We start from the raw sequence: 12833 nt of genomic DNA on the forward strand, positions 1-12833 counted from the left end.
CCCATCCTTGGCATGTCGAGATAAGCACAAGCCATTGCTCGTCCGCCTCAACCGCCGAGAGAACGGTCCATTACTATCCACCATAGAATCCACCATCCCGGAATGAGTGGGTATCTCATTGATCGTGAGCAAGCGTAACAGGGAATCAAAAACCGAGATAGGAAATTCTACTTGCGAAATCGCTGTCGACAATACCCGCGGAACCTTTCAATGGCAAACCTGGTGGCAAATTGAAAAAGAAAATCGTAAATGATCAAGGAGGATATCAAAGATGAGACGAAAAGCGAAGTGCAAAAGACCAAGATCCAGATGAGCTGAGATGAGGGTGGTGACACCCGGACGCACACGAGATCAAAATCAACGCTATGTATCAACGCCAACCATAGGAAAAAAAAATGCAATTGCCCACCAACCAGAAAGAAACGGGATATCATGATGGGAAAGTGACTGTATGTCATGCAGAGAGTAGTAACCCTGCCGACATGTTTTCCAGATAAGGAAAAAGGAAATTCATCAGTCATGCTGTGTATGTGTACCATCGCCATAAGGCACATTGGGGGTAGATTGTGACAACGCGTAACGAGAACCGACAGATCCTCAGTAAGCGGTGGCGGTGGTTCCCTCACTCGTAGCAACAGCCACCAGCGCTTCCAGCCGTCTCAGGGGGTCAGGATTGCCAGGTTGTTGCTGCTGGGCTTGCTGTGGCTCAGGCTGCCGCCCAGGAAATCCGGCAAAATGACCCATGTTGGGATGGACCATCCGGTTGACGTGGGGTCCGCGAGGGTCCTGGCTTGGCGCTTCCGGGCGAGGCCCGTGAACGTTGCTACCGACCGGCCCGTGATACCATCCGTGGCGTTTGGTATCTCGGTGTGCAAAGGAGGGCGCTGACATTGTGTGCTGGTGATTGCGAGTGAAAGCACCCGAGTTGGCATAAGACGGCGGGTCAACCTCGAACCTCACAATCGGCGGGTTTAAGCGGACTTGCTCCGCTTGCGCCTGCACGGCCTGGTTCACCTCCTTTGCCCACGCACCAGCGCTGTCGCGAGGCGGTGTTGTGTTCGAGGCAATGTCCAGTCTTGTCAGGCCGCGGTGCAAACTCATGTCCCACTGGGCAACATTCCGTCGTTCCTCGGCCACAGCGTCGGTACCAGGCAGCATGGGGCGACGGTGGGCACTCTCAGCGTCAACCATCATCGGTGACGGAATCCGTCTGGGAGGAGACAGCTGTCTTGACGGCAGAGGATCAAAGGATTCAATGCCAGGCAATCGAAGCGTCTGTTGTGGGTTGGGAGCATTGGCGATGGGCGGTGCGGGGTTCGGTTGAATTTGACCGGGCGTTAGTACGTTGCTCAGGTGGCTGGTGTTGGTACTGAAGGTCCTCGTATCAGGGTGCCAAGTCCGCCTGCGCCAGGCTTCGTCTGCTGCAGACGAGTTCGAGTCCCGTCTGCCGGACCATCCAGATGTCGGCGTTGTCGGCGATGCCAGATGACTGCTTGGGGTGGGGGAGAAAGCACCCATATTGGAGGTGTTGGCCGGCCCGTTGCCGTACACGATTCTATTGACAGGTGCGCCGTGTGGTGACTGGAACGGGTTGACTCCGGACGGCACGCTGAGTCGCCGACCGGGAGTCCTCGAGCCCGAAGAGTACATGCTGTGGGATCGGGAGTGCGTGGTGGTGGGAGAAGCGATTCCCGATCCCCAGCGCGGACTACTCTGACCAGTGGAGAACGTCGCTGACGTCGGCGTGCTGTAGTCAGTCGGGGAGACAGGGCGATAGCCGTAAGGTCCGTCTCCAGCGCTTCTGTACGATTCGAGTGATAGGCGCGAACGGGGGTCGGTCGCCATGACGAGGGGCGGAGGGCGTCGTCGAATATCATCGCGAGGTCCAAAAGCAGAGCCGATGGAGCCGACACTAGCGATGCTGCTAGTTGACAACGACTTGGAGTGACCTCTAACAGGAGCAGGCGCGCTGCCAGCCGTTGAAGCGCGGGCCCTGCCACCCTGCTGACGCACACGCTCGGTGCGCATCTGCCTCTGGAATCTAGCACCCGTCGCAGCTAAGGAATCTATGGGGATGTCCTCATTGACGTGCACCGTCTGTGCGTGTTGTCGCAGGTTATCGAGACGGGAGAAACGGCGCGAACAATGACACTGAAAAGGTCTTTCGCCGGTGTGTTTCCTGGGACAGTTAGCAAATACTCGACTGTGGGGACGTCAAAGGACCTACCGAATGTGCCTGGCTAGATGCTCGCTTCGAGTAAAGCTCAAGTTGCATGGCGGATAATCGGTGCAGTAGAAGCGCTGTGATTTCTTCTTCTTGTTTGATCTGGTACCGTCGGCATTTACACTATCATCGTCAGATCCATCGTCACCGTCGCCGTCAGAGTCGTCCATGTCCACATCTTCCGAGTCCCTCGATCTCCTAGAATGTTGCGAGTTCGCTCTTGTCGGGGTCTTGACCTTCTCGGCACTCTCGGGAACCTGAACGGCCTGGGGAAATGGAGAGCTCGGCAGTGGCTTCTGGGATGCCAAACCGATAGTGCCGTTGCCACTGCTGAAGGTCGCTTTCGTAGGCGTCTTCACGTCTTCGGCCAAGGGCTGTGGTGTCCGCGGAAGCACCGCGGTGTTTGGTTTCGGCGTTGTTGGTGACGTCGTCATCTTGTCGTCCATCTTAACGTCGGCACCAGGCAGCGGTGAGTTTACTGGTCTAAACGCAGCGGCCATCTTCCGACTGTGCTATGATTCGGGATAAGCGGGCGTTGCAAAGGACAGCCTGTTGAAATTCCGCTGGCTGTCAATATATGGTGCAGACGTAGGCTCGCAAGGCCAAGTCGAGCACAAAGCACACCGATGTGGGGAGGACGGGTTGCGAGAGGTGGTATTTGAGAATGATGGAACCAGGAGGAGAGCGGGTAGAGGGAGGGCGGGGGAAGGGCGGGAATGATAGGGGGTAAAGGGAAGAAGAAAGAAGAAAAAAATATCCCGAGTCTGTATCAACTCATCCGAGACGTTGTGTCGAGGTTGGAACTCTTGGGTGTCTTCCTTTCCGAGTATGCGTGGTGGTGGTGGTGGTGGCGGCGGCGGCAGCAACGGGCTTTGAAGGGCGACAAAGGTGCCGTGGGCCAGGTTTGTAGAGAGAGGTGAGAATCGAAGAGCGCCGATGGAAGTGCGACCGACGTAGATGATCTATCCCGGGCCTGGTGAGGGAGTGGGGTGGTCTGCTGGAACAAGGTGCAAGGCCGGTTTGGTAGCGGTAGCGCGGTTGAGTACGGAGCAGGGTGGAGGACGAAGAGAAGAGAGACAAGTTGGTAGGGCGAGGGGCAGGCGGCTCTAGAAAAGGACCTGCCAGGGGAGTGTGGCGATGAATGGTCGATGATGGAAGACGTGCCCTGATCTGACCCTGCTGGCTGCAGTAAAGTGGTCCTCAGTGGTTCCTCGCTGACTTTTCTTCCCCCTGCCTCCGGCTTTACGCCTGCTTGCGTTCGTTCGAGTCTAGCGACAGGTAGTGTCAAGAGCTGGGCAGAGTTTGTCTAAGATGGGTTGGAGGAGCCAACCAACCAGCCTCCTCTTGGAGGTGTGTGTGTGTCGTCTTTGGGGGGATCCGGCGCACCTCGTCGGCGAATTTGGGTGGGAGCGTCTGTGGGCTATCGCAGAGCCAATGTAGTCCGGCCCAATGCCAATCAAGATCCGAGTTGACGGGTTTCCGAGCTGGGTGCCTTGCGTTTTGGTCGACAATTTTTGTAGGTTGCCGACTTGCAGTATGGACCGAATATCAGCCAAGTACCGAGCGGCGTAGGGCAGGCCGTGTTCCTGAGTCTTTGAGTGGGTTACGGGCAGAAAAGGTAGTAGCTGCGACGGTCATTGATGAGTAGATGTTGTGAAAATGGTGTACATGTCGAGATCCTATGGAGAGTTGGTAGAGAGGCACGGAGACAAAGGCAGAAAGAGAGAGGGAGGAAAAGGAAACCTGGGAAATGCGACGCTTCGCTATGTAGGCGAGGGAGGATTCGTAAGTAGTTGATGATGGCCGTCGACGAGCACACACAGCGAACGGAAGAGCTGGCGGTATGTACGGATACCCGTGCACGAGGAAGAGTTGGTGGTGGTGGACACAAGGGCAGGCCAGGTCCAGGGCCAGGGCCGGACGCCAGGGTCAGGGTCAGGACTAGGACCTGACGGCGGTAGTGGTATGGGTGGAGTCGATTGGCGGGAGGTACAAGGGGTACATGAAAGTCAGATGGCTTGATGGTGAGATGCCAGTCAGCCGGGCGGTTGGGGGTCGAGGACTACCTAGGACGGAATGACGACGGAAGAGAGGCGAGAGTGGCCGGAACGGTGGGAAATGGGGCAGCTCATCCGTCTGCGGGTGGGAAAGGCCTTGTAGGCAATGGGAGTCGATGGTTCCCCCGTCGGCCTGACGGACCCGTGGAAAACGGAGGATAGCGTTGAGCGAGGACAGCGTCGAGCGAGGTGTAGGCTAGCGGGGGACGAGAAGCGACGAGGCATCTGCGAATGGGAGGAGAAGGATGTGACTCCAGAACCAGGCCCCAGGCAAAGGGGCGCACACGGGCACACGGGCGCAACGGGGTGGTTGGTTGGCGGAGTTGCTGTGACGGCGCGGCCAGTGCCAGACTGGGCCAGAGGTAAGGTACCGATTATAGCTGGAATTGGTCGACTGCACTCTGCAAGTGTGGTCTTGGAAGATTGTCCGTGAGCTCGAGGGTTTGCCAGGAACAAAGGATGAAAGGTCGAGGCACCGCAGGGGATTGGCGGCCAGGTTGGGGGTGTTTGACGGGTGCGTGGTGCGAGCCTGCGAGGTTGACGAGGTCAAAGTCAAAAAGGACGGCGGCCAAGGGACGGTGGTTGATGCGCGAGGCAGTGGGTTCCCGTCCTGTGGACTATCCGTACTTACACAGTAGGTTACCGTCGAGAACCTTGCTCTGCCCGAGCTGGATGGACCTGTGGCTTTCGCGGCCTTTTCCTTGTCGATGCGCTGTGCTGCTACCCTACGCAGGGGTAGGCGGTAGAGTAGGCGGGGACAGAGTTGGACGGATACGGACGCAAAAGGGATAACCGGCAGGATGCATTCGGTGCCACGATGGGCGGGTGGTGGATGCTTGGCCTCCGAGGCACCGCTATGGTGCTGTAGTGCAGTATAGTATCGTCTAGTATAGAAAGCACGCGGTGCTGCTATGCTGGTCTCTCAAAATGTGGAGGCGACAACGAGCGGTGGGAGGTTGGTGACGGAAGCTGAAGGTGTCACTTGGCGATATAACATGGATATCCGTGTAAGAAGAGTCCAAGATGGTGTTGTTGAGCGTGCGCGTGCCGGTGGTCGGGTTTGGGGCTCGGCTCGGCGCCGTGTTGGCAGAGGTATTTTTTTTTCTTTCTTTCTACTCTTCTGTGGTTTGGCCAGTGATGATTCGATGGATTGGTTGAGAAAGCAATCAACATAAGGCAACGGAAGTAGACAAGGGTCCCTCAGGTAGAGAGGTCGAGTCGGGTGTCTGTGCCTGTGTTGCTTCCACCTGGGCCGGAGGTGGACGGGGAGGTGGACGTGAGGAGGATCAGTGAGGGGGACACGGGCGGCGACGGAGGGGCGGCGATAACGATAAGGTAAGGTAAGCCAAGGATGGAAGCCAAGACCCGGCGATGCGACAAGACACAGCCCGAACTCTGCGCGGGCTGACGACAGGAAACTTACTAAGGTACGTAGACAGCAAGGCTAGGGCAGGCCGCAGACCACGGGGCAAGGTCAAGTCAGTCATTACCTAAGGTCGGCCAGGTCTGGGTCAGGTACGGACGGCACGGGCAGGACAGGGAAGGATGACTCTGGCAATGACATGCAGCCTCGATGCTCATCCGTGTCTTCCACCTCACCAAAGGTGTGCTCGTGGTGTGCGTACCTTGCTCCGTCAGATCAAGAAGACAAAAACAGCCAGGAACGAAACGGGGCGTGTTCTACCTGGGGCAGCCACTCGCTGTACCTGAGGCACTTTACGGTTTACCCGACCTGCCTTAAGGTACCTACTACCGAGTCCCGCCTACGGGTGCCTTAGCTGATGCACGAGGACGGGGCCAACACGATGTTTCTGAAAAAGGCACGCCGCACGTTGGGAGATGGTGCCTGGTCTGCCGCCGGCCCACTGCCTTCTTTCCTCGCGGGATTAAAAAAAAACCAGTGGTCGGTGCAGGTACCTAGTCAACGCAGGAGGCAGGCAGGAGGAGGCAGGTAGGAGGCAGGCTGGAGGCAGGCAGGAGGAAGAGGCAAGAGGCGCCTTCCAACGACTGCGCTTACCTGAGCTGTCTGTCGCCAGTCACAAGTCGCAAGCCGCAAGCCGCAAGTCGCAAGTCCCTTTCGGACGGGACCAAGTGTCGCATGTACCCTCCTTGACTGTCAGTGGGTGAATAAGGTACACGGACTGTGCCCCTCCCCCTCCCCCTCCCCCTCCATCGTCACGCCCCTCTTCTTTTTTTTCCCTTTCTGCGGCATCATGCGAGGGGTTGGGTGCGCCCTCACTGGCCGCTTTTTCTTTTTTTCTCTTTGCGAGGTCAGCAGCTTCCCATTGTTTAACAGCCATCGCTAGCGCCGCGTTAGCCCAGGCACCTCAAAGTGGGGACCAGGTGTCGGCGTCTGTGACCTCGAGTCTTCCTTCTCCCGTGCCTGTCCCTGGCCCTGTCAACGTCGTCCCGGAGCCCAGGGGCCTTCCTTTCTATTAAAAGTCATGGCCGGGAGGGGAAAGGCAGATGAGGCCTGTGCGCTGCCCATCGCCGCCGCGAGAAACCACCCCGCAATCGAGGCGCCGCCGTTCCGTCTTCAACCAACTGGAAGGTTACTTGGCAGATATGCCCAGGCACCATTGAGGTAACCTTAGATATCCCATCGACAACACTCAATCGAGTCTATAAGTGTGTCGCTATATGTCTCGTCAAGTGTCCGGACGACAAGCATGCCACTCGGTCGGGTAACGAGTGTAGTGAAAGAGCGGAGCCTGTTTCCCAGGTAGACGAGCCGCCAATGACGACACGGACCAAGGCGGATGGGTTTCTCGACGGGAGACCGGGACAGCACGGCGCGCCGGAGGCAACAACCAGGCATGTGCCAGTTCTCAGCCCCGGCCGATCAGAGCTTGTTGCATCTCCCTTTTCCCTTTTTTCCGTCGCTTCCGTTTCGCCTAAGCAAGGCACACAACAGACCAACTTAACTCACCAGGTACCAAGTGCTCTGTCTGTGTCATGTCAAGGTTGCATTATCAAAAACATAAGGCACGGGAAGCATGTTGATTCAATTCGTGTGGCCGAGTACGGAGTAATGTCACCGGCTAAGCAAGTGCATCTTCTTCGTGCCGTGGTGTCGCCTCACCCGTGTCTGTTACCTTGGAATACCTACTTTGGCCAAGGTGCCACGGTAAGGTATCCATCTTACGGCACGCCATTTGTTGTAGTTAATTGTCCTTTCCGGTCCTGCCTTGCCCCCTTGCTTCCTTCATCATGTACCCTCACCCATGCCCTCCCGCCCGCGATTGTTGAAGAAGGTCTGGAGCAGGCAGGAACAAGAAACGGGGCACAACGAACTTGAAGCTTGGGCAGGCAGGAACAGGAACATGACATGGGCAGATCAGGAACAGGAACAGGAACAGGCAGGCGACGCCAGTGCCGAGTGGGTCTAGACTCCACGAACTGAAGAACCCACCTGCCTCCCCGTTGTCAAGAAGAGGAAGGACCAGGGCACCAGGGACAGCCACATTTTGTCGGGAGAGAAGTCGACATCGTCCAGTACCTTCCGTCTCTGGTGTTTCTTTTTTGCCTGATGTATATTGTCGCTCGTCAGACATGTTGGTGCGTGCTTCCCTTTCCAGCTCCGGGCTTTTCGCAACTATTCCCACTTTCTCCAGCGACCTTGACCCTCCCTCTCGTCTCAGACTGACAGCCGAGCATTCCGTCCGCCCACGCCCGGCCGTTGCGGCTTGCGGGCTGCGGCTGCCCACGTTGTCTCCTTGGGTCCTCTTCTCCGTACTACGTCCCTCCGTACCTCCGTACCCAGCTGCCATCTGCATTGCGGCCCTGCCAGCTTCCTTTCCGCATCTGCCGTCTGTCACCACCCACCACCCACGGCCTAGGTCCTTGACCTCAGCTCCGTCTCGGCGCCAATTTCTCCATTCCAGCCGGGCCAACACACTGAGACGCATCAAATTCCTCGCGCCTCTGTTACAGACTTAGTATATTTCCTACATGACGATCGGGACGAATACATCCCACAACTGCATCGCTCACACCCGCCAGAGTCATAAACTCGCTTTGGCTAAAGGGATGCCGCACGCCAGACGCACGCTAGCCCACCCAGCCCACTCACACTCGCGTACTTTTGTTCTGTTGGCACACCCTCTCTTATCGGGCCCTTCCCATGGATGGACGATGGACACCACCACCATCACCACCACCACCAGACCGCCCGACTAAGAGAGAGACGGGAGTGACGGGCTTTCGAATCCTCACCAATCATAGTAGTATCACAGCGACAATAGGACATCGCCACACTTTACATTCTGCTCCAAATCGACAGCCCTCGTCCGAGACCAGGCACTCGTTCTCGACATCAAGGGTAAGCCTCCCTTGCCCCGGCCACGGTCGAGCTTGGTGTGACCCAGACACGCCGACTGGGTCCAACCCCGGACGAACACCAGCAAAACACAAAGTCGCTGCCATCACATCTCACCACTCGATAGCGTCCGTCTTCGTCCTGTGATACTAATCTCGTAACGACCATGGGAGCTACCCCTGTGCCTGAATCTAGCCCCAAGACGCCTACCTAGTACCCAGTTCTGGGTATCCAAGAGGCCATCGTCAATCGGAAAACTTTGCAGACGACTCATTCACTCTCGGACGATTCCAGGAAAATCGACAGAGACTGCATACGTGCCAAGGGCGCGCTGGTCAGAAACCTCTCTTGGCTCTATCGGAAAGATTACGCTCTCACAAGCTATTGTCGCTTCAGCTCAATCGCATTCGCGATCCCGCTGTGGGAGTCACAGACCGGCAGATGAAAGCCGGTCGTTATCCAGCGTCCCCCACCATCTTGTCGGAACCGCATTCAACATGTCACCGCCACTGTGCAACAATTAATTCGAGAGTTACAGCCAGAAACACAATCAAACCCACTGTGTCGGTCTCGGCCTTGCTCCCCAGTCGCCGTCTAGGATGTGCTCTTCTGGTTCGCGGTAATTGCTCACCGATAATGCTCTCACCCTGCGGTCCGGGACTGATTCAGTCGCCCTCATCGCGGTCTCACTCCGCCAACACTAGAACGTCTCCCTAGCGAGCCGTGTTTTGGTACTTAGCGCACTCCGACCTCTCGTTCGTCGCAATATTGCATTAACCTGCCGGCTTGCTGTTCTTATCAGCCAGCAAAGGCAGGGAGGTCGCCCGTCTGCCATGAGCTCCCACAAACTCCAGCCGCAAACTTCATGAAGTGCTTCAGCACCCTACGTGCCCGCATGCCTGCATTTACAGCACATGTACGGAGCACCGCATAACGTTCGGGATGGAGGGACACCTGCCGATGCCCTATGTTGCTGCCCCGCACTTGACCGAACGCGGGGGGCTGGCCACCTGGCCCTGGTCCTGGGTGATGGCCGCAGGGACACCACGACACTGATTCTTATGCCTTACACCAAGCGAGGCTGGCGCCACTCGCTCTCTGGAGGGCAAGGATGTCCGCCGATCTTCACTCGTCGCTGCTGAAGATCACCGAGACCCAGGGCCATCATAACGCTTGCGACGCTTGAGAATTCTTCACCAACAAGCCTCTTTCAAGCTCGTCGCCCCCATCGACTCCGGGCCTTGAACGGCGACCCCCGCACAGGTAGATCAACATTGACCGTTTTCTTTCAAATTCCAGCAGCTACCTGAAATACCACGGCCTACCACTCCGTGTCTGCTTCGTCGGTTAGGCCATTTTGGCGAATCTGACCGTGCGCCATATTTTTTAACGACTGCCGGGACCTCTCATTAATTCTCCGGCCCCTCTCTCTCCCACAATCTCCTTCACCATCTAGCAATTTGATAACACAATGGCCATGGGCGGCGGTCATGGCGTTCACTGTCCTCACGATGTCGCGCATGCTCACCTACGCTGCGCCGCTAACCACCGCATCAACTCTCATCCACGATAACCTGTCGCATAGTACGACGTTCATTTTCGATATTTGTCAGTGTTAGACAGCTGATGAGGGGCCCAGTGGCTGTCTGTTCCGACGGATCAGGTGATATTCATCTCGTCTCCCTGTTGGCCCAGAGTGACGACCATGAACGAAGTATCTGACAGGGCCCGTTTGGATCTGAACTGCCCAGTTCAGGTCGGCCGATGCGTGGCACACCCCAGCAAAGGATCCTGGCAGGCCTTCTTGGTCGGAGAATGGGGAATTTTAGACTCTGCGCGGATGAAACAATGCATCGGAATCCCCACCCCTTGGCTTCGCGTGTCAACGGCCTGCTGGGAAGATGCCAGTACACAGGCGGTCTAGCGCCGTGCTACGGCTGCCTGTCAGCAGAGGCAGTGGGCTTGCAAGCATCGGATCGCTGGTCAAAACTCAGGGCGAGATCCCGCCCGTCCTTACAAGCTTGGATCATTCGGCATGGCTGGAATGCATCAAGCGATGGGTCACCGGCGCCAACACGAGTTTGCAATGTGGACTCAAGCACTCAACCAAGGCTTCTTCTCCTCGCGCGGTTGGCATCGCAGTTTGCGTAGCGAGATCCTTTGTCCCGCCAGTTTTCTTGGTCCTCAACCGCATCCACAGCTCCGCAACCATCGCAGAAGGTCTGTCGGTTGATAATGGGGGATGACGAACAAGCTGACCTACCCATGAATACATACCTAGCAACCCCCTCAAGAGGACACATCTTGGCTCGTTTCAAACAGAATGCAGATGACAGCAGTAAGCGCTGATGCATGCGAATCGACGGGGGAGGGGGATGCCCGGAGGATCGCTGTGGCTAGACTTGACGGGATGCCGTTTTGGGGGATGCGCGTGGGAGACTGCAGCCATATGCAGGTCGCTGGACTCGAACCGTACCTGGAATTGGCATTGGTATCCTCACTGCGCTCACGCTGCTGCGTGTATTGTGCTTTGGTCCGACTAAGGAAATCTGCATATCCGTTCTTGGCTGCGACCCTGTTCATGCAGCTCGGGTTCTCGGTGCGGTTATCTGTAGTTTTGCGTATCTGTGGCCGTACAGCTTCGTCACCCCTCGCAGCGAAGTACGCCTAGATCTCGAGTTGTTTGACGATGCCTGCCTACAGCGCTCCGAATTTCGACAGTCCGCCCTAGGTAATCGTGGCAACGCTGCTGCTCGATCACTTGCCTGCCGAGTCTGTCGGATCGAGAACCGGAAGCCATGGGAAAGAGGCTTTTTTGTCACCGCCACCTGGCAGCCTTTTCCCTGAAAGCATCTGGTGGCTCAGGGGTACTTTCTGCCTCTGAGACGCGCGAGCCACGTCCGGCCACAACTTTGATGGAGGTGACCGCTCGCTTGGATTTCACCGCCGAACGGCTGAGACATGGACGAACCTGCGATTCAGGCAAGGGAGCTGCCGTAGCCATGGTCTGAATCAACTTTGTGCGACATTATACGCCACATTGTGCTTCAGGCACAAGACGGGAGTCTTTGGGAACGACACTTGAGATTCCATCATCGCGTGAATCGGCTTGCACGGCTGAAGCTAGGAACCCTGCAGATAATCGGGCAGCCGAATTTCGCGGCAGTATTATCAAGTGTGGTCCTTGACCATGCCGGTCAATGGTTATTTGCCTATCGCAACTTTTGGACAATCGGGAACAGTCCAACCGGGTGAAGCATGCGAACTCAAAGACTTGCTCCCTCGCCGCAGCCTTTTGTGCTTACTCAGACTTGGTTGATGAACATCAGAGTTATATTTCGACACAGCCGATCTCACTGCGTTGCACCTATCGATGCTTCGTGCTTCGTGTCACCGGCCGCTGCGTTGGATGTCCAGTCGCAAAAGCCGGTAGCAAGCGATGCAAGATGCGAAAGCGGTCGATAATGGTTTGCGGACTAGGTTGATTGGGTGTAGTTCACACCGTCTTGTCAATCAGGGCGATCGGCCAGGCAAGCGGCCAGCCCAGGCGAGCGAGAGACAACAATGGTCTCCACGAGCCGCAGAAGATGCCATCCGCCATCGACCTTCGCTCGCCTCGTGCAGATCTAAAGGCTGCGCGTTGCGCTGCACGGCCTGGCTTGGTCCTCTACCAAGCCAGGCCCATCCCTGAGACGGGCTCTTTTCCCCCCTCACTTTGTCAAGAATCGAGGCGCCTTGGGCCCCATTCCAACAAACCTGTCTCTGTCGCCGGCGTAGTGTCCTCCTCACCGCTCTTTTACAAGGGTTTACCTCGGTGTCTAAGCAACTTCACTCACGCGGTCCCCGAGGATGAATGAAGCCTCTCGCCGACGCAGACATTCCTTGAGACTTGGGTTCTCCGGTACGAATATACACGACCATTCACGGCCGACCGGTAGACGCCACGCACCGTTTTCTCTCCGTATCGTTGTTAAATGACCGTCGCTGGCCAGCTGGGCTAAAAGTGTACAGCGAGACGCATGAATAGCGCCATGCATGCGCACGCAGTAGCCTGCGAGCTGTCCCCAGTGCGGCGCACAACATGCAGACGTGCATGGGCTCGCATCCGAAGACACTGCTGCTAGAGCAATTCCCTATCTGATCGCTCCATATCCATTTAGCCTTCGAAGCACCGCAGTCGTGGCTCAACAGATCTTGTTGGCCGGTGCCTTTCACCCACGAGAATCCGCGAGAT

General features: G+C 56.8%; 3 protein-coding genes across 3 annotated transcripts; all 3 read right to left on the minus strand.

Annotated features, from left to right (window-relative positions):
• Nucleotides 1-167: 167 nt before the first annotated feature.
• CORC01_00487 (uncharacterized protein) lies at nt 168-458 on the minus strand (the record flags this gene model as incomplete). The annotated part of the gene is made up of 1 exon (XM_022612144.1): nt 168-458. One exon carries the CDS (start codon nt 456-458, stop codon nt 168-170), a length of 291 nt encoding a protein of 96 aa, XP_022481283.1.
• A 139-nt stretch (nt 459-597) lies between these two features.
• CORC01_00488 (uncharacterized protein) lies at nt 598-2724 on the minus strand (the record flags this gene model as incomplete). The annotated part of the gene is made up of 2 exons (XM_022612145.1): nt 598-2179; nt 2228-2724. The coding sequence occupies 2 exons, from the start codon at nt 2722-2724 to the stop codon at nt 598-600; spliced, it is 2079 nt and encodes a 692-aa protein (XP_022481284.1).
• A 1263-nt stretch (nt 2725-3987) lies between these two features.
• CORC01_00489 (uncharacterized protein) lies at nt 3988-5845 on the minus strand (the record flags this gene model as incomplete). The annotated part of the gene is made up of 6 exons (XM_022612146.1): nt 3988-4172; nt 4424-4506; nt 4568-4632; nt 4736-4810; nt 4913-5135; nt 5772-5845. 6 exons carry the CDS (start codon nt 5843-5845, stop codon nt 3988-3990), a joined length of 705 nt encoding a protein of 234 aa, XP_022481285.1.
• Between the last annotated feature and the right edge of the window lie 6988 nt (nt 5846-12833).

The sequence above is a fragment of the Colletotrichum orchidophilum genome, assembly GCF_001831195.1.
Source record: "Colletotrichum orchidophilum strain IMI 309357 chromosome Unknown Scaffold_3.1, whole genome shotgun sequence".
Taxonomy (NCBI): Eukaryota; Fungi; Ascomycota; class Sordariomycetes; order Glomerellales; family Glomerellaceae; genus Colletotrichum; species Colletotrichum orchidophilum.